The sequence below is a fragment of the Microtus pennsylvanicus genome, chromosome 4 (genome assembly GCF_037038515.1).
Source record: "Microtus pennsylvanicus isolate mMicPen1 chromosome 4, mMicPen1.hap1, whole genome shotgun sequence".
NCBI classification, from domain to species: domain Eukaryota; kingdom Metazoa; phylum Chordata; class Mammalia; order Rodentia; family Cricetidae; genus Microtus; species Microtus pennsylvanicus.
The window spans coordinates 140,412,429-140,433,696 of NC_134582.1; the positions used below are offsets into that span (position 1 = coordinate 140,412,429).

At 40.3% G+C, this 21,268-nt stretch overlaps 1 protein-coding gene across 2 annotated transcripts in view; it reads left to right on the forward strand.

The window, feature by feature from the left end:
• Cul2 (cullin 2) overlaps positions 1-19,248 on the forward strand; it is a 38,957-nt gene extending 19,709 nt beyond the window's left edge. For both annotated transcript variants that reach the window (XM_075970692.1, XM_075970691.1), the window contains exons 6-21: positions 711-793; positions 1,428-1,524; positions 1,613-1,723; positions 3,524-3,686; positions 5,728-5,852; positions 8,390-8,497; positions 9,659-9,718; positions 10,225-10,353; positions 10,441-10,527; positions 10,832-10,984; positions 11,231-11,308; positions 13,595-13,661; positions 15,281-15,483; positions 15,826-15,927; positions 17,782-17,898; positions 18,686-19,248. In XM_075970692.1, the coding sequence (XP_075826807.1) occupies positions 711-793; positions 1,428-1,524; positions 1,613-1,723; positions 3,524-3,686; positions 5,728-5,852; positions 8,390-8,497; positions 9,659-9,718; positions 10,225-10,353; positions 10,441-10,527; positions 10,832-10,984; positions 11,231-11,308; positions 13,595-13,661; positions 15,281-15,483; positions 15,826-15,927; positions 17,782-17,898; positions 18,686-18,817 (1,815 nt within the window). In that variant the 3' untranslated portion in view covers positions 18,818-19,248. The remainder of the gene's footprint in view (positions 1-710; positions 794-1,427; positions 1,525-1,612; positions 1,724-3,523; positions 3,687-5,727; positions 5,853-8,389; positions 8,498-9,658; positions 9,719-10,224; positions 10,354-10,440; positions 10,528-10,831; positions 10,985-11,230; positions 11,309-13,594; positions 13,662-15,280; positions 15,484-15,825; positions 15,928-17,781; positions 17,899-18,685) is intronic.
• The last annotated feature ends 2,020 nt before the right edge of the window (positions 19,249-21,268 follow it).

Below are 21,268 nucleotides of genomic sequence, written 5' to 3' on the forward strand. Positions count from 1 at the left end.
TATGTGTATAAATGCATGATGTACATCTGCCCCGTTGCATGATAGAGGCCAGAGGATAATTTTGGTATCATTTCTCCCTTTCTACCTGTATGAGTTGCAGGGTTAGCTCATCTGTACCTAGTATATAAATACTTCCTAATCAATAAGGATTTTATGAAGCAGCTGCTTTAGGAAGATTTTCCATGACTGTTAAAGCCATAGAGGAGGTGGAGCGGCTATGGGACAAGTGCTTGCCTCCCGACATGCTAAGACTGATCCCTGGAGCCCACCGAGTACTCCAGAAATTTGTGCTGACTCCCATGTGTGCACCGTGGTACACAGGCCCACACACATGTTACAAACACACACATGTTTTTAGTTTTAGGATTCTGATATGGTGACTGCTCCTTTAAATGAGATGTTATTTTTCCTTCTGCTTTTACTTGTATTTTAAAATATCAATATTTCAGCCAGGCGGTGGTGGCGCACGCCTTTAATCCTAGCACTTGGGAGGCAGAGGCAGGCGAATCTCTGTGAGTTCGAGTCCAGCCTGGTCTACAAGAGCTAGTTCCAGGACAGGCTCCAAAACCACAGAAAAACCCTGTCTCGAAAAACCAAAAAAAAAAAAAAAATCAATATTTTTATTTTATTTCTATTCTATTTTAAAAATATGCTAGAATGAATGGGAAAAACTACCTAATTCAGCCTTTGATTTCTGTTGTTCCTGGCAGCTAGCATTGGATATGTGGAGGAAGTTAATGGTTGAACCCCTTCAGAACATCCTCATCCGAATGCTGCTCAGAGAAATCAAAAAGTGAGTATGGGTTTTCTATCTGAGTTAGTGCTTAGTTATCAACTATTATGTTCTTAGCATGTAGTGGTTGTTTCTGTCAATTCTGACTAATTTTGAGTTCACTTTAATTTCTTTCATCAGTTTTTCATTAAGGTTTTTCTGGTTATTTCTCATAGCAAATACAAAATTGGATTGCCTTCTTCTGATTTAAGTAGTTTGCTATTGGCCAACAGCAACACTACTAATTTCTGTATGCTTATTCTGTATTCTGTAAATGAATTCAGTTACTTTAATAATTTTTGTATAAAATTTGTGGTATATGCCCCAAGGCCACATGTAAACCAATACTTTTACTTTTTTTCTTCCCAGTTCGAATGCTATTTAGTTCTTGTCTAATTGCTGCAGCTTAGAGAGGCTTTCTGTCCTCCCCATTCAGCCCAGTGTGATGCAGCCTGATGCCCAGTGTCTGTCTCAGCGACAGTCAAGCCGCACCGCTTTCATCACTCTGTTAGCTATAATGATAACAAAAAGCCGTTTCACACTTGATGCGTGCGTTTTGACCTAGTTTTATTAGGCACTAAGTTAGCAGCTGTGTACTGGCATGTACGTGTGCAGATGCTGTGTTCTCAAGCATATGTGTTATACTTTGTTTCAGTGATCGTGGTGGAGAAGACCCAAACCAGAAAGTAATCCATGGGGTTATTAACTCCTTTGTTCATGTTGAACAGTATAAGAAAAAATTTCCCTTAAAGGTAAAAAGTCTACTTCAAAACATGATGAGACCTTTAGTTTCTGAAATTATTTCAGTTTTTACTAATAAAATTTTAATTGATTTTTCAGTTTTATCAGGGAATCTTTGTGTCTCCATTTTTGACTGAAACAGGAGAATATTACAAGCAAGAAGCTTCAAATTTATTACAAGAATCAAATTGCTCACAGTATATGGAAAAGGTAAAGAAACACTTCATGTTACACACCTGGCAGGATTTTATTAACAGCATACGTATTTAATATTGCCTTAGTGGAAAAGGTTCCGTTGTAACATTTCTCCTAAGGGAAAAAATGCTATTTTATTTCCATTATTAAAATTACTATAATACGGGCTGATAGATCGCTCATGATGGAGAGCATACACAGCTCTTGTAGAGGACCTGCGGTGAGTTCCCAGAGCAACCGTTGGAACGCAGTTCCAGAGGCTCTGGTGATGCTCTTTCCTGGACTCCATGGGCACCTACCTGTGTACCCTGGTGCACATACCTACACACAGGTACATACATACACATGCTAAAAAGTTAATATAAAATGGATATTGTTCCACTGTTGAGGTGTGGTAATCAGAGAACAATTGGGGGTGGATTCAATCCTTCCATCATGTGGGTTCTGACAATACATCTTAGGGCCTTAGGCTTGTATTGGTTTCTTGCTGTTTTGACACTGAGTCTCATAGCCTAGGCAGACCTCCTGTCTTCACCTCCCGAGTCCTGGGATCACAGGTGTGCATTGTGGTCTGGTTTAACCAGCTTTTGGTTCACAGTGTTCAGGGTCAAGCCTCTTGTTATTGAATAATTTTTTTTTTTTTTGGTTTTTCGAGACAGGGTTTCTCTGTGGTTTTGGAGCCTGTCCTGGAACTAGCTCTTGTAGACCAGGCTGGTCTCGAACTCACAGAGATCCGCCTGCCTCTACCTCCCAAGTGCTGGGATTAAAGGCGTGCGCCACCACCGCCCGGTGTTGAATAATTTTTGTTAGTTTAACCAGGAAGATAAAATATTGTTAGAGCTAGCATAACAAGCACCTTTTAAAATCTAGAGACCTTCATTTTCTCTAACTACCCAGAAACTCTTGTCATTACCAGTAGGTATCCAGTAGAATAGAGCCTCATTGAGTGTTCTAATGAGATGGTTATATTTCCAATGATTTCCCTTACATATTTCCAGACAGACAACCACCAATCTTTAAAAGGTCACACTTATGTAATTCCTTGGAGTCAAAGTCCAGAAACTTTATTTCCTTTGCTTCATATCAGAGTGGTTTCCTAATCTACACAATTGTATGTAAATGTGCCCGCTAGCATAGTCTTTATGGCTACAATATTGTAGTTTTGTTTTGTTGAAGAATTAGATTATTTACCTTCCACCTTTATTAGCTTTTTATTGAACTGCATTTTATTTGGATTTGATTACTTTCCATACATGATAATCATTAATAAAAGGTCTTGGTTGCCATATTTGACTCACTATAAAAGCCTGTCCTTAAGCCAGGCGGTGGTGGTGTGGCACCTCAATCCCAGCTCTCAGGGGAAAGAAGCAGGCAGAACTCTGTCAGTTGGAGACCTACAGATTGAGTTTCAGGACAGCCAAGGAAACCTTGTCTTGGGGACAGGCAGGCGGGTAAGGAATCTTTAATGTGACAGTTAAGGATGGTTTATGTAGTTCCCATTTTATGAAATGGAAAGGAGAAAGAATTTACTCCACATTGGTCTTTACACTTCCTCCTGTTTAGTGTTGGCTTCCCTATACAGCGGATGATTTGGGCTGATGAGTAGAGGTAGTTCAGAGTGCAGTGGGGCGGGGGGTGTAGGTGAGAGTCGGTAACCTAAGTAGATCTGAAGTGACTGACTTATAAAGTTTTTGAGTTGAAATTGGTTATATAAAGCTTTTCCATAACCTTACCCGCATTCCCTAGAGGCAATAAGAGTTGGCTGATGTTAAACTTTTCATCGTAGTTCATGATTATAAGGATATATTTCTGTAGGTTCTAGGTAGATTAAAAGATGAAGAAATTAGATGTCGAAAATACTTGCATCCAAGTTCATATACTAAAGTGATTCATGAGTGTCAGCAACGAATGGTAGCAGATCACTTGCAGTTCTTACACGCAGAGTGCCACAACATCATTCGGCAAGAAAGAAAGAACGGTAAGTGCTCCCAGTGGGCGTGTGAGTGGAAATTAAGTGATGTGTCCGTCCAAGTTTGCTATACTCCCTGGCATATTATATATTCTTTCCTGACTCAATGTAGTTTAGACTTTTGGAAGAGCATTTTCAAGGTACAGTCTGAAGTAAAAAGATGAATGTGATTATGCTCAGGTTACTTTGCTTAATATGTTGGGAATTCCTTATCTAAAGTAGAAAATCAGACTGGGAAAGAAGTATAGAATCAGGAAGGATAAAACAGGGGTGCTGAGTCTAACTCAATTTAAAGCAAAGTACACTGAAATACTAGCTATAAATGGTGAAAACATTTTTTATATACTCCGTTGCTGTGTAGTCAGAACAATAAAGAATATATTAGGAAGCATGTAGAATACATGGAACTTTTTTTTTTTAAATATTTATTTATTTATTATGTATACAATATTCTGTCTGTGTGTACGTCTGCAGGCCAGAAGAGGGCACCAGATCTCATTACAGATGGTTGTGAGCCACCATGTGGTTGCTGGGAATTGAACTCAGGACCTTTGGAAGAGCAGGCAATGCTCTTAATCACTGAGCCATCTCTCCAGCCCCACATGGAACTTTTTGTACCCTGTCATGGGAATATAAATTGATGCAGCCATGTTGCAAAGCTAACAACGAGTACCAAAGCAAGTATATATGTATATTTCATGATCTAACAAGTCTCAGGCTTGGGGCTTTTCCCCTATGCATACATATACGTGTGTACAAAAAATCTACAAGGAGCCGGGCAGTGGTGGCACACGCCTTTAATCCCAGCACTCAGGAGGCAGAGGCAGGCGGATCTCTGTGAGTTTGAGACCAGCCTGGTCTACAAGAGCTAGTTCCAGGACAGGCTCCAAAACCACAGAGAAACCCTGTCTCGAAAAACCAAAAAAAAAAAAAAAAAAAAAAAAAATCTACAAGGATATTTATAGCAACATTCCTTGTAATGACTAGAATCAACCCCTATGTCCAGTGATGCTTATACCAGAGACTTACAGAAGAGAAATGAGCACACTGAAGCTAAACACAACACAGCCGAGCCATAAATAAATAAATAAGTAAGTAAGTAAGTAAATAAATGTTGAACAAAAGAAATGAGTCAGAGCTGGGCGGTGGTGGTGCAAGCCTTTAATCCCAGCAGAGTTCAAGCTAGCCTAGTCTACACAGTGAGCTACAGGACAGGCTCCAAAGCTACAGAGAAACCTTGTCTCAAAAAAAAACATAACAGCAGCTACAGAGAAACCTTGTCTCAAAAAAAAACATAACAAGACAAAAAACTAAAACAAAATCAGTCAGAAGCATTGTGTAATTGTTTGTGTTCATAGTTGAGGCCAGGTGAGCTCAGCCTGTGGTGACTTATTGTGGAGGAGCAATAGTGATAGAGAGGTAGATGTAGGCCTTTCTAGGTATAGGTAATCTGCATATACAAGGCGTTGTGCAATAATTCACAGAGTCATAGTTAAGATATGGACAGCTATCTGCGTGTATATTAACGCCTCAGTAGGATGTTTAAGGTAAACATAATATACAAAGGCATCATTTCTCACCAATCAGTAGCACAGGAGCTTCTTACTATTTGGTTCTCTGCTTAGAAGAATCTCCCAACAAGATTGACACAACCATAGCACCTTTAGGGGTTTTTATACTACAGATCTTCTTCCCCATATTAATAATCACAACATCATTTCCCAGTAATTTTAATAAAGTTGTGAGATATGTGGGATTGCTCTGTACCAGTATAAAATACTTTTAAGTTATGATCTGCTGAAGCTGCCAATATCACATAATAAACAATAGCAGGTGAGTACAAGGGGAAGAATATGTTTTCTTGAATGTTCATCCGCCATCACTGCATAACAAGTAACAGCATTGAGGGAGGTAAGGTGACTGGGAACTGAGGGGTGCCTTTGTGTTCAAGTGAGGCGTGTCTTTATCCACGTATTTCTTTAATGTCTGCATTTTAAAGTGTGTATTACATAATAAGGTTGGAAGCTTGATGAACTCTTTTTCCTCTCAGACATGGCAAATATGTATGTCTTGCTCCGTGCTGTGTCCACTGGCTTACCTCATATGATTCAGGAGCTACAGAATCACATCCATGATGAGGGCCTCAGAGCAACCAGTAACCTTACTCAGGAACACGTGAGTGTACAGAATACTTAAAACAACTCTCTTAGCCAAACAGAGAGGTTTGCTTCTGACCTTGATGGTTTATAAAAAAGGGGTTTGTCACAGGAAACTAAGACATTTATATCCAAATCTTAAATCTCAAACTTCGTGAGTTCTTCTTGGAATTATTAAATTGTGAGAAACCATTGAGAGCAGGCTGCCCCCTAACAATACTGATTGCTATGCAGCATTTGTTAACTTCTGACAGGAAGCTGTTTGTAGTTGGTATATAATTGTGTTTCTTTGTAAGTGGCAGATTTTAAAAGCTTCCCCGTTCTGTGCATGCCATTCCAAATGCCACAGTCACTCTCCCTCAACTTCCCTAAACCCTCAGCTTCTGCCAGTATTGTCAGTGTTAGTACTAGGGATGTTCAAAATTTATTACTAAGTTTCCAGATGATTCAGAATATTGAGTGACATTGAACAAAAACTGAGCCTTATTTCAGGGCTAAGATGTGAGACTTTGCATTTGTGGTAAAATTTAGTCATCGTATTTCAGAGGGAAAGCAGCTCTTAAGTATTGCGCCCCTCTAAGCTGTGGGGAGTTGATTTTGCCCACTGCCAGGACCTTATTCTTACAGGCATAGGCTTTCTACTTCTCCCAGCATCCCTCCTTCCTCCCTCCCTCCCTCCCTCCCTCCCTCCCTCCCTCCCTCCCTCCCTCCCTCCCTCCCTTCCTTCCTTCCTTCTTTCTTTTCGTTTCTTTTTATTGAGCTCTATATTTTTCTCCACACTCCCCTCCCTGCTTCTCCCCTCCCCACTTCAAGGTCCCCATGCTCCCAATTTACTCAGGAGATCTTGTCTTTTTCTACTTTTCATGTAGATTAGATCTGTGTAAGTCTCTCTTAGTCCTCATTGTTGTCTAAGTTCTTTGGGATTGTGGTTTGTAGGCTGGCTTTCTTTGCTTTATGTTTAAAAACCACCTATGAGTGAGTACATGTGGTAATTGTCTTTCTGTGTCTGGGTTACTTCACTCAAAATGATGTTTTCTAGTTCCATTTTCCTGCAAAGTTCAAGATGTCGTTATTTTTTTTTCTGCTGTGTAGTACTCCATTGTGTAAATGTACCACATTTTTCTTATCCATTCTTCAGTCGAGGGGCATTTAGGTTGTTTCCAGGTTCTGGCTATGACAAACAATGCTGCTATGAACATAGTTGAGCACATGTCCTTGTGGTACAATTGAGCATCCTTTGGATATATACCCAAAAGTGGTATTACTGGGTCTTGAGAAAGGTTGTTTCTTAATTTTCTGAGAAATTGCCACACTGACATCCAAAGGGGTTGTACCAGCTTGCATTCCCACCAGCAATGCAGAAGTGTTCCCTTTTTCCCCACAACTTCTCCAGCATAAGTTGACATCAGTGTTTTTGATCTTGGCCATTCTTATAGGTGTAAGATGGAATCTCAGAGTTGTTTTGATTTTTATTTCTCTGATGACTAAGGATGTTGAACATTTCCTTAAGTGTCTTTCAGCCATTTTAGATTCCTCTGTTGAGAGTTTTCTGTTTAGCTCTGTACTCCATTTGTTTTTTATTGGCTTATGTGATCTTTTGGTTTCCAGTTTCTTGAGTTCTTTGTATACTTTGAAGATCAGACCTCTGTTTAATGTGGGGTTAGTGAAGATCTTTTCCCATTCTGTAGGCTGTTGTTTTGTCTTGTTGACCATGTTCTTTGCTTTACAGAAGGTTTTCAGTTTCAGGAGGTCCCATTTATTGATTGTTTCTCTCAGTGTCTGTGCTGCTGGGGTTATTTAGGAAGTGGTCTCCTGTGCCAATGCATTCAAGTGTACTTCCTACATTCTATAAGGTTCAGTGTGGCTGGCTTTTTTTTTTTTGAGGTCTTTGATCCGTCTGGACTTGAGTTTTATGCATGGTGTTAGATATGGGTCCGTTTTCATTTTTCTACGTGTTGATATCCAGGTATGCCAGCACCATTTGTTAAATATGCTTTCTTTTTTCCATTTGATATTTTTTGCTTCTTTATCAAAGATCAGGTGTTTGAAGATGTGTGGATTGATATCTGGGCCTTCTATTTGGTTCCATTGGTCCTCCTGTCTGTTCTTATGCCAATATCAGGCTGTTTTCAGTACTGTAGCTGTGTAGTAGAGTTTGAAATCAGGGATTGTGATGCCTCCAGAAGTTCTTTTATTGTACAGGATTGTTTTGGCTCTGCTGGATTTTTTTGCTTTTCCATATGAAGTTGAATACTGTTCTTTTGAGGTCTGTGAAGAATTTTGCTGGGTATTGCGTTGAATCTGTTCAGTCTTTCTTTAAAAGCCTCCTGGTGTTCAAACAGAAGAGTGTATAGATATATGTGGCAGAGGACTCGTTAGGCCTGGTGTTGAATTTGATATAAATGTCTTAGATTTTTAGACCTTGTAGCTAGAGGTGGCAGGTGGAGTGTGTGTATGAGGGGATGGGGGGGCATATGATATAATTTGGGGGTTTAAGCATTACTCTTTTTGAATATCTTAAAATGCGGATTTATACTTTGTATTTTGTGTTTTTAGATGCCAACACTATTTGTGGAATCAGTTTTGGAAGTACATGGCAAATTTGTTCAACTTATTAACACTGTTTTGAATGGCGATCAGCATTTTATGAGTGCTCTAGATAAGGTAACAATGGTATATGTACATAATTCTCTTTACCCTGTAATGTAAAATTTTCAATTAGGCATCTTTGTTAGACATCTAAGTTTGAGATCTTTGAGACACTCAAGTTCTCATTAAATAACCACATTGAATTTGAGAGGCTAAGTAGATTTAAACTGGTTAGTGAGCCCCATAGAGTTTCCTATGTCAGTCTTACTGTTGTTAGTACACTGTTGTGCATAATCCTAATGTCTGTTAGAACTGATACTTTCTTTGTATATTCCCAGCAGTGGTAGGGCTGGTATTTTCCTATAATCTTTGCCATATTTCGGCTGTATTCATCCTATGAAAGACACCAGGAATTTGATTCACTTACAGATTATAATATATCAAAAAGTACTGCCAACATTTCAGCGATGAGTAGCAGATACTGTCTTATGAGGAAGGGCATAGGTAATTCTATAACAATATTTTGGTTTGTGTGGTAAATTATTCTGTCAGCATGACAAAATACTGAGCTAAGCAGGAGGAAATTCTTTGTGTCTTTTTTTTGGTCTTTCGAGACAGAGTTTCTCTGTCCTGGCTATCCTGGAACTCGCTTTGCAGACCAGGCTGGCCTCAAACTCATCAAGATTCACCTGCCTCTGCCTTCCAAGTGCTGGGATTAAAGGTGTGTGCCACCACTGCCTGGCTCTTTTTAACTCAAAATTTCATAAGTTTCTGCCTTTCTAATTGACCATGCTACATGCTGCCTCTCACAGTAGATGGAACTGTTCACTGCATGGTGACCTGAAGAAGCAGAGAGAGGGGGAAAAAGAAGGGCCCAGAGGTGGCAATATCCTTTTTTAACACATAACCTTAAGAAATTCTGGGGAAATAGCTCAGTCTCAGCACCTGTGTGAAAAACAGCTGTGGCAGTGTAATCCCAGTGTTAGGGAGGTGAAGAAGGGCATCATGGGGTTTGCCGTCAGCCAGTTTATCCTCAACACAAAGCGGATGACTCTTGAACAAGGTAGACCTTGCCTCTCCCTACATGTGCAGGTGCATGTATTCTCCCTTGCACTAGACAGAGAGGGAGAGATAGCTGAACCATGGGTACTATAGACACGATTACAGCTGATCCTCAGCCTCCTGTATGCTCTCGCCTACTTCTGGTAACTAACTGTGGGCTGTCTTCTTGTTTAGGCCCTTACATCTGTTGTAAATTACAGAGAGCCCAAGTCTGTTTGCAAGGCACCCGAACTGGTAAGTTTAGTTGCTTAAAAGTAATCTCATGCAAAGTCAAAGGAAAAATTGGTAGACTGGCAAATTAATTTGTTTTGTGTACTTTTTTCAGAAGATGAAACTGTCTGTGTTATAGTCTTGAATTTAGGTCCAGAATGCATTAGACCATGTGCCCTTTCTTAACCAACCAAAGGAGAACATAGTTCACAAATAGCATGATAGAAAGAAACATATACTGCTTATTATGGTCACTAACTACTGGTTAGATTTTTCCTCTTTGTTTCTTTCCCTTCCTTCCTTTCTTTATTTCTAGTGGTTTGTGTTTTTAAAATTAACCCGATGCTGCTTATTTTATATAACAGCTTAGAACATCTGTTGAGGCACTTTGCTTTGCTTTTTGTGCTGTTGCTGGTGACTCTTCCTGGCCTGTTCTCAGGGCTGGGTCCTTACGTAACCTCTAAGTGGCCCACCTATCCCTGTCTGTCCCAAGGGCTCTTTGTAAGACTTATTACCAATTTCTTTTTGAGCTTGCTAAGTACTGTGACAACTTGCTGAAGAAGTCAGCTAAGGGAATGACTGAGAATGAAGTGGAGGACAAACTCACCAGCTTCATCACCGTTTTCAAGTACATCGATGACAAAGACGTTTTTCAGAAGGTGAGCCGAACAGAGTGTTTAGTTAGTATTTTGCTTTATTTTGAAGCTGAAGTCATAATGAAAATAACCATTTACATTTTCATGCAGTTCTATGCAAGAATGCTCGCAAAACGTCTAATTCATGGGTTGTCTATGTCTATGGATTCGGAAGAAGCCATGATCAATAAATTAAAGGTAACACTAATCATTGTACCAACAGCCAAATGGCTCCTTTTATGTTTTATGTAATGACTACATAATTCACAGCAGTCCATTCCTTCCTGTGTGTGCATATCTAAGTGGTCAGATGTAAATGTATTTGCATTCAATGCTATATGTCAGTATGAGACTCAAAGAACCAGAAGTTTCCAGTGGTTTAGAATGATCTCTAAGTTCAGTATTAATTCAAAACAAAACAACCCATCTCTGGTCTCCTGATTGACTCATCCTGGCTGATTATTCTTAGTTTGTCTTACATGCTTTGCAATTTGTTTTCCAGCAAGCCTGTGGTTATGAGTTTACCAGCAAGCTGCATCGGATGTACACAGACATGAGTGTCAGTGCCGATCTCAACAACAAGTTCAACAATTTCATCAGAAACCAAGACACAGTGATAGATTTGGGGATTAGTTTCCAAATATATGTCCTTCAGGTATGACAGTGCTTGTTTACGTTTGTGAACTTGACAGTGTGATAAAGGTTAGCAAATGACTCCTATTGATAATGCATGGTCTGCTGAGTTGTGGACCACACTTTATAGACTTGTAATGAAATGTGTCCTGATGGTGAAGGCCATAGAAGGTCAGCACTATGAGAAAGGGAAAAGGTCTGTTTCAGCTGCTTTCCTGCCCTGTAGATCTCTGTCTGTTGAACTTCTTATTTCACTGTTCCTTTCTAGGCTGGTGCATGGCCTCTCACTCAGGCTCCTTCATCCACATTTGCGATTCCTCAAGAGTTAGAAAAAAGTGTACAGATGGTAAGTGTGCAGGAAAGATGCAGTAAACAAAGGCATTGTAATGACTTTGTGTATGTCTGATTCATAGTATTGGTTATTCTGGTATTGTATGAAGGTTTAGGGCTACCTTGAATGTCTCAGTGGGTGTTGGCACTTGCCACTAAGCCTGACAACCTGGATTCAGTTACCAGGCTCTACATGGTCGATGTAGAGAACTGGTTCCCCCAGGTTGTCCTCTCTTTCATGCATGGCCCATAACATGGACAGTAATCCCATCACCCCGATAAATAAATGTACATTAGTTTAGGGAGAAAGAAAGCTCCAGTGTCCTTCTGACTTTCCATTTGAATTTTGAGGCCGTGTTATGCTTCATTTAGTCCTAGTAACATTTTAATTTTCCTGTAATGAGATACCAAAAAATAATACGGAGTCAGGCGGTAGTGGTACACATCTCTAATCCCAACACTTGGGAGGCAGAGGCAGATGCAGATGGATCTCTATGATTTCATGTCTAGTCTGATCTATAAAGGGAGTTCCAGGACAGCTAGAGCTGTTAGAGAAACCCTGTCTCAAAAAACAAAACAAACAAAAATATATACGTATGCTATATATTCAAGAGAAAGTCTGTTACACTCACACACAAATAGGTGTGTGTGTGTTTGTGTGTGTGTGTGTGTATGTGTATTGTTTGTTTTCTGAGACAGAGTTTCTCTGTAAAAGCTCTGGCTGTCCTGGAACTCACCTTAGATTCACCTGCTAATGCCTCCCAAGTGTTGGGATTAAAGGAATATGCCGCCATGCCCAACAGTTATTTAAATTAAAAGTGAAATATAAAATGAAGGAAGCCCACTCCATCACAAAACCAAGTATGGCAGTGCACATCTGTAATCCTAGCATGCAGGAGGTAGAGGCAGGAAGATCAGAAGATCAAAGTCCTTCACAGCTATGTATTAAGTTAAAGGCCACCTGGGCCCTCTGAGACCCTTTGTCAAAAAAAAAAAAAAAAAAAAAAAAAAGGATGAGACTGTTCTCTCAAATTCACACATTCATTATAGGGAAGGAATTTTCCACATTTTTATTTATTCTTCAATTGTGTGTATGTAGCGTGTTTCATCTACCTGTGGGTATGTGTGTGAGTGCAGGTTCCCACAGGTCAGTAAGGTGATAGGACCCTAGGGCTGGAGTTATGTGCAGTTGTGAGCCATTTCTTGTGGAAGCTTGGAATCAAAATGTCATTTGCAAGAGCAGTATGTGTTCTTAACTGCAAATTCATCTCCTTAGTGTCCATACAATTATAAATTTAAGTGCAGTATCAACAAAAGACTATGGATAGAGAGGTACCTTGAACCCTACAACTTTGTTCATGTCATTGTTGACCTGAATGTCATGGACCCTGTTTTGTATTAACCACACATGCATTGATTAGCCTGTAAACTATGAGGGTCGATGTGCTGGTGAATGTAGGTATGACATCATGTATATGATGATGTATTGTTTCAACAGAATCTGTAAAGTCTAGATTAATATTAACAGTGATAAATTGATATTTCTGATTTGATGCAAAGATGTAAAATTTGCAGGTACTGAGGTTTGAGAAAACTGGACAGGATGTAAATGAAGAGTTGGGACAGGACCAAGGGCTTGGTGCGGTGGACCTGAGCTCAGATTCTAGTGCCCATTGCCTTGGTGGGGAGAAGACACAAGGACTGGGAGTTCCTGGCTGGCCAGTGCAGCTGAGATAGCAAGCTCCAGATTCAGTGAAGCCCCTTTCTCAAAATAATGAATAATGTGAACGATGGAGGAAGACATGTCCATGTTAATTCGTACCCTTCACGTATACATACAAGCTGGGATAGTTAAATAACCTGCTGACATGTTGTGGTAACTCAGATTGTAGCAGAGAAATACTTCCATAGACTGATTCCTGCATAGGCAGCCTGTTGCCTGAGTTATTCTGCCTTTCCTCATTTAATGCTGTTTAACTAGGGTGGGCTCAAGTAAATCTCTGCCTTAGCTTTGCATGTCTCTGTGACTGAGTGCACACACACCATAGCATTTGGCTGCTCTGCTTTATGGGTAGAATGCTTTACATGCAGGAATCCAGAGCAGTTCACTGCTGACTCAGCAGAGTCACCATAGGTTGGTGCTCGCACACAGCAGTGATTATTCATGGTCTTGAGCAGGTACTCTGGACAAGCTACATCATTAAGTGAACCAAGATGCATTATCTTTTCAGAGTGGTAATAAATTACAGGTAAAAAGTTATGGGACCTACAAATAGCTTAACATCTCTCTCTTTTTCAACAGTTTGAATTATTTTATAGCCAACATTTCAGTGGAAGGAAACTGACATGGTTACATTATCTCTGTACAGGTAAAGAACATTTAATTGCTATTTGTTCAATGATATTTACCTGCTTGTATTCATTTAGAACAGTAATTTGTATAGTCTAATTATAGTTTTTCTCCACCTCCTTTTTTGGTACTGTTAAGGAAGCCATCCACCATTGAACTATATTTATAACCCTGATAACGTTCCCTTTAAATTTTTTGGGTTGTATGACAGTGCATTTTTGTAGCATTTCATAAATATTAGAGAATTTGTTAAGAAAGGCAGACTAATGGGTTAGATATTCTTGAATAGCTGTTCTCCGACGTTTCCTGAGCCCTGTACATTGACTTTTATTTACAGTGCTGTCATGAAGTGTCAGAATAGAAGCAGGTATTCTAAGATTGCCTTTCTTCTTGGTTCCGTGGAGATGTTCAGCCAAAGCAAAGGCACGTATTCTTTCCTTAGGCTCAAATTAGTTCACTTGGTTAATTTGTGTGAGTTATGCATGGGTGTGCTTCTTGCCCTGTGGGTGCATATGGAGATCACGGTCACCACTGGCTGACTTCCTCCCCTTCTTTTTGAGACATTACCTGTAGCTCACCAGTTCAGTTAGAGCTACTCAGCAAGCTTACCCATGCTTGTCACTGAGATCACAGACGTATGCCCCGGCCCTGGCCGTCTGGCTAGAGATTCCAACTCAGGTCCTAGCACTTGGGCAGCGAATACATTACCTCATCAGGGTTTTTATTAGTTTTCTGTTTTGTTTTGTTTTTAACTTTTGAAAAGTTGCCTGACAACTAATTCCAGCACTTGGGAGGCAAAATTAGTGAATTTGAGACCCTTGTGGTCTGTCTGTATCTGTTTGTGCATTTGTGAAGTGTACCCAAGCCTGCCACATCTGGCATGGGGGCAGCAGAGGGAAACTTTGGGAGTCTGTTCTCCTTCCACAGTGTGGGTACCAGGCTTGAACTCAGGCAGTCACACTTTGAGAACACACAAGCAGTGATGGTATGGTATTGTAGGCTTTACTTTTTCACTCTTTGGGGGCTGCCACCCCCAGTTCATATACAAATGCACACGGAGCCTTATCCTTTGTTTTGTTTTTCGAGACAGGGGTTCTCTGTGGCTTTGGAGCCTGTCCTGGAACTAGCTCTGTTGACCAGGCTCGTCTCGAACTCACAGAGATCCGCCTGTCTTCTACCTCCCAAGTGCTGGGATTAAAGGCGTGTGCCACCACCGCCCAGCTGCCTTATCCTTTCTTATGAGTTCCCAGGGTTAGCTTGACTTGTTTCTAGCCAACTTTTCTTAAACTATCCTGGGCTTTTTACCTTTCTTCATTCTATAGATATTTCATTCCTTCTTTTCCATGGCTGGCTGGGTGGCCTTTTATTCTCACTTCTTGATTTCTCTTGCTCCTCCTTCCTCTCCTCTCAGATTTCTCCTATTCATTCGCTCTGCCTGCCAGCTCTGCCTGTACTCAGTACTCTCACATGACAGTCCCATGTCCTCCAAACAAGAACTTTGGATGCCTTCCCAGGAGCTTTAAGATGTCTTTGGTTTACTTTTTTAGGGAAAAACAATTCAGACTATCATTTATGACCGCTTTGAAATGAAAATAATTTGGATAATCAGGATATTGTCAATTTTTGTTTTATTTGTAGGTGAAGTTAAGATGAACTATTTGGGAAAACCATATGTGGCTATGGTTACAACCTACCAAATGGCAGTTCTTCTTGCCTTTAACAACAGTGAAACTGTCAGCTATAAAGAACTCCAAGACAGCACTCAGATGAATGAAAAGGAGCTGACCAAAACAATCAAATCATTACTTGATGTAAAAATGATAAACTATGATTCAGAGAAGGTAACTAACTTCCCAAGCGACTCCATTCTCTACCTGATGAATGTTCTTTTACGGGTATTGGTTTTAAGTTTGTGGTGTCGTCCACGTGACTCTGTAAATTAGCCCCTTATCATCCACAGATGAACAAAATACTATTGGGCTGGCAGGGGGCAAGGTCCACTGACCTTCAGAACCTTGGAAGCATAGCTTCCTCTAGAGCTGGCTCACTTGTCTGCAGTATGATTACCGCAGCATTGTTAGTACATATAATGGCTGGGCCTGGAAATAGTTACTTTCTAAATAGAAACTGTTTAAAATTCTGGCAAGCGTGAAATCAGAAAAAAAATTTTGTTTTAAATATAGGAGGATATTGATGCAGAATCGTCATTTTCTTTAAATATGAGCTTCAGCAGTAAGAGAACAAAATTTAAAATTACTACATCAATGCAGAAGGACACACCACAAGTAAGTGCTTGTTGGAATGCCAGTTCTTTTAGAAATATTTAAGTAGTGGTTGAATGAGTCCATTTTATACCTAGATCAAGTAAACCTTTGTACATTAAAATTAATAATATGATAAATATTCAATTTGTTGGCCTTCCAATTATGTGTCTGCAGTATGTTAGTGTTTGAAAGCTAGGTAGCTTATTCAGGGGAGCTCCAGTTCAGCTATCTACTCATTGATTACGTCAATTATAAATAGTGGTAGGTTTTGTTAAATTTCCATCTGTGTATACGGTGTATTTCTCTCATCCCCTCTCACTCTGCCCTCTTCCCAAGCGGTCCCTCTTTGTTTTTATTTTTAATGATTCCATAGTTTAATTAAGATAAAGAAACTGGACAACTTAACCAGTGTCTACACTATTGAGCAAAATGCGTCTTTCTTAGCAAACATTAACTTCATGAGTTGGGGATTGTGGGTGCGTAAGGGAGAGAGTATATTAATGAATGAAGGAATAAGTGAATGAAAGATGTATGTATGTATGTATGAATATAGCCATTAGGACATGCTGTGTGAATGAAAGGATGTATGTATGTGTGAATATAGCCATTAGGACATGCTGTGTGAATGTTCTGACAATGAGCTATATCCCCAACCCAGTATTTGATCTTTTTTTTTTTTTTTTTGGTTTTTTTTTCGAGACAGGGTTTCTCTGTGGTTTTCTCGAACTCACAGAGATCCTCCTGCCTCTGCCTCCCGAGTCCTGGGATTAAAGGCGTGTGCCACCACCGCCCTGCCCAGTATTTTATCTTAAAACATAGTTTGGACTTGTGTGTGTAGCTCAAACATAGAGTGCCTGCCTAGCACGTGAGTCCCTAAAAGAAACTAAAGAAGGAACGGCAGGATTCTTATGTGGGGCTGCACGGCTTGCCCTACATGGTTTGTCTGGTATTGAGCCAGCAGGAGTGTGGTTGAGACTCTTGGATGAAGCAGTGTGGCTGGCTTTTGGGTGAGTTCAGTATTGATCACCAGACTTCATTCAGACTTTGCTGACTGCCCTTTGGATTCTGGGATGGGAAGTAGATAAGATATCAGGCCCTTGGAGGAGGGGAGACACACACATTAATTGCCACGAGTTTTGAACCCTAATGTAACCAAGGTCTCATTTCTAGTAGAGTGAACAACAGTCTAGGGATTTGTCCTTAAAAGACTGCTGTGTAATCCCCAATCTTCTGGCATCGTCTGCCTCTCTGCCTCAAGCCCTTGTATTTCAGTGTTGATCACCCTTTTCTGGCCTGTCTTCCCTGCATTCTCTTCATGAGCCAAAGGAGCCCTGCTCCCCACTCCAGCCCTATCCTATCCAGTCTGTGCTAAGCACCGTGCATGCTACGGCTTCATCTGAAACATCTTGGCACACAGGCTAACTGATAAGACAACAGTCTTAAAATTTTCTTTTGTGTAATTTAAGTCTTTGTTATTTATTTTTTTCTTATTTATATTCCAGTATAGTTTAGAATAGTATATAAATTTCAAAAGTAGGCTAGCTTTATCTTACACATCATGTATAACCCACTTTTCCTGATTCCCCGGCTCTCTGAGGGTATCATTTGTTTTTTTTAAGACTTTTTTTATTTTATATGTCTGAATGTATGTATGTGCACCTTATTCATGCCTGAGACAAGAAGAGTCCAGAAGAGAAGGACTTGGTCCACTGTGAATACTGGAAGCCAAGCCTGGGTCGTCTGTGTGTGAAAGCAGCCGTCTCTCTAGCCCCTGATGCTAATTAGTAACTGGGATTTTAAAAATTTGCTAATGGAAACTTAAAAACAACATTCAGTGTCTTATCTGTGGGTCACCCCTGTTGTCCATCCAAACAGGAACTGGAACAGACGAGAAGTGCTGTAGATGAGGACCGGAAAATGTATCTCCAAGCTGCTATCGTCCGCATCATGAAAGCACGCAAAGTGCTTCGGCACAATGCCCTCATCCAGGAGGTAAAGGGAAAAGTCCTCGGGATTTTGTAGTGTGCCCTGGTAAAGTTGAGACAGCTAATATTGACCAAACGGCATAAAGAAATGTTGGTTTTGAAGAGTTCTTATTTTAAAGAGTTCAATTTCGTTGGTAGAACCAGCATTGCTCTGCTTTGAACTTAGAGATCCTAAATTTGCCAATTTGCTAAGTCGCCTTTCCACCTGGAAAAAGGGAACACTTTAAGTGTTCATGTGTTCCTTCATTCCCTTTACACACTAATATTTGCGTGGGACAAAACACCTTAAGGCTATTCTGCAGTGCAGAGATCTCAACTTGCCACTGAAAGAAAATTTTGGTATCAAGACTATACATCAGCTGGGCATTAGTGGCACATGCCCTTAATCCCAGCACTCGGGAAGGCAAAGGCAGGTAGGTGGATCTCTGAGTTTGAGGCCAGCCTGATCTACAAGAGCTAGTTCCAGGGAAGCTAGGGCTGTGACATAAACCTTGTCTCAAAACAAAACAAAAAGTGTGTGTGTGTGTGTGTGTGTGTGTGTGTGTGTGTGTGTGTGTGTTAGAAGAAAAGTACAGTTAGCATTAGACTTGGAGGCTTATGGAATAATGTAGGGAGGTGACAATGTTGGTAATTTACTATTTTGCTGTATCTTATATTTTGCACTTTAATTCCTCTATCATCACGTAAAAACTGATCTCCCTTCCGTGTTCCGTGTCAATCTCCTTACAGCTTATAGGTTGGAAATGGGTGCGTATGCTTACTAACTAGAGCTTGACTCCCTGTCTCTCTTACAGGTAATAAGCCAGTCAAGAGCCAGGTTCAATCCCAGTATCAGCATGATTAAGAAGTGCATAGAAGTTTTGATAGACAAGCAGTACATTGAGCGCAGCCAAGCATCTGCAGACGAATACAGTTACGTCGCGTGAAACCCTCTTCTGGTGCGGGTGTGAGGTCATTGCCATCACCGTTTGGTGTGCTCCTGTGGGAAAAAGCAGGCCTGTGCCTCCATACTTCGGTTATTTGGCAGCCCCTGTTTTTCTGCTGTTTACAACATCACCAGTGCCACGTCATGAGCGTCAGAGAAAATGCCTAGCGATATTTCAAGCTCATGTCAGGATGACATTTCTTAACTTTACTAGAAGAAGGAGTGAAGCGTTGCTGAAATGGGGGTTCGGTTGGGTACCATGCTTTCTCCCCTTCACGTTTGCAGTTGATGTGTTTTTTTTTAATGTATCTTAAAGGACATAAAATAAAAACTTAAATATTGTAATATGACAGATAACCTAATAATTGTATCTACATTAAAATGACAAACATGATGTTGCTGCTTGTCAAATAAAAAAATAAAGAAACAGAATGCCTTTTTCTATGTGGATGGAATATCAGGTTGGACAGAAAATAAGACATCTAAGCAGCCAACAGCATTTCATCTTGGTGATGAAGTGCACTTGGGCTCCTGTTTAACCTTCAATTAAGACTTCCTCGTTATTGTTTTTGAATACATAAAATTGCATCTGGTGTAAAATTCTCTTCTGTGAATTTGAGCTAAATGGCATAAGCAATTTTTGCCGACTGAAGATGTAATTCTGTCAGTGGTTTTCGTGATGTGCTGTACAAGAAACAGAGTGGTGGCTACTGTGGTGACTTGAGCTTGGCAGAGCAGGACCTGCTCCCCCTCGACTCTCTTCTTGATGCATTAACACTGACATAATGACTGTTGTAGGAGACGGACTCCAGTGAACTCCTTCTCCTCTCCCTGCCCACCACCAGCACCCCTTCCCCAGTGCAGGTGACCCCCCGTCCTAGGTCGATAGCAGTGCCCCTCAACGCTCTGGCACATTACACCACCGCCTTGTCTAGGGACATGGAATCTCCCGTTAGTTTGTTTACTGCAGATAACAGGGGCATTAAAATACTCTGGTCTCCATATTATCCGTCTGCCACCCCTATATTATTGCTTTTTTTAAAGCCAGAGTATTTAAAGCATATACAATACAAATACTTTGTTTATACTCAATTTATATCTCTTAACAGATAAGGCCTTAAACCCACAATGATAATATGCTGAATAAATAAACAGTACTTAATTTACATTCTCATGTGGCTCATATTTAAATTTATTTAATGATTTGATTACACCTTGTTTTTTTTTTGTTTGTTTTTGTTTTTGTTTTTTGTTTTTTTTTTGGTTTTTTGAGACAGGGTTTCTCTGTGGCTTTGGAGCCTGTCCTGGAACTAGCTCTGTAGACCAGGCTGGTCTCGAACTCACAGAGATCCGCCTGCCTCTGCCTCCCGTGCTGGGATTAAAGGCATGCGCCACCACCGCCTGGCAGATTACACCTTGTTTTAAGGAGTTCAAAGAGTCTGCTGGGTTCTGATGACCTCTGCTGTCTTTATTATCTTGCCTTTCTCCCTTCTGAGGACAATGGCAAAGCATGTGCTGTTGTATGTTCTTCGTCAAGAAACAAGGTCCTTTTTTCATAACTTGTTAAGTTGTCCAAATTTATAAATATTAAATTAAGCCAGAACCTGCTACTGTCAAGAAATGCTCTATTGAAAAGTAGCCAGAATACTGTGATGGATTCAAGGTCTCTTCTCATTTCTCTTCATTTCCTGACAAGCAGAAGGAATGAGAAAGGTCAGGTTAAGTTCTGCTGAGGCCCCACTGAGGAAGTGAAATGTGCTACTGAGTCTATCCAGCACCCTTTCTCCCTTGAAGAGCCCCAGGCAAGAGCTCCAGCTTGGCCTTAGTGGGTCAGAGGTCACCTGTTGGGGTCACCGACACATCAGCTACAAGAAGGTAAGAGGAAAAGAAAAGAGGGCTTTTATGTTTAAAAAATAGGGTAACAAGCAAATTCTCAACACTTTTAAAAAGTAAGTTCTCTTTACATTTTTAAAAAGTAAGTTCTCTTTAAGTAACTCAACAGGTAAGTTGGATTCCCAAGACCAGTTGTTTGTAGGGAGAGCCCCCCACTCCAGCTGTCTTTGGACTTCCTCTTTCTCTCACACACAGACACCCACACTTGCACGCACATGCATCATTGCAATGCAAAGACTTCTACACCTTTAATAGTAATGTTGGGTCTTTTAACAACAGTTTACAAATAGCTTATCAGTATTCTTTCTTTTTGAAGTAAGATGTGTAGAATTATTCTGTGGCTTAGGCCAATATAATGATTTGCTTTGGTAAATCACCAGTGTTTTGTTTAACCCTGTTTATTTTATAATTGATACCTGCTACGATGCTGTAACATTTCTTATGGTATTTTAACCTTTGGATACAAACTAGCAAGATAATAAACATATTATCTTGTTTAACTTTCAGATTACCTCTTGTTTCTTCCTTGCCTACAACTGGAAACTAAACAGACTTTTAA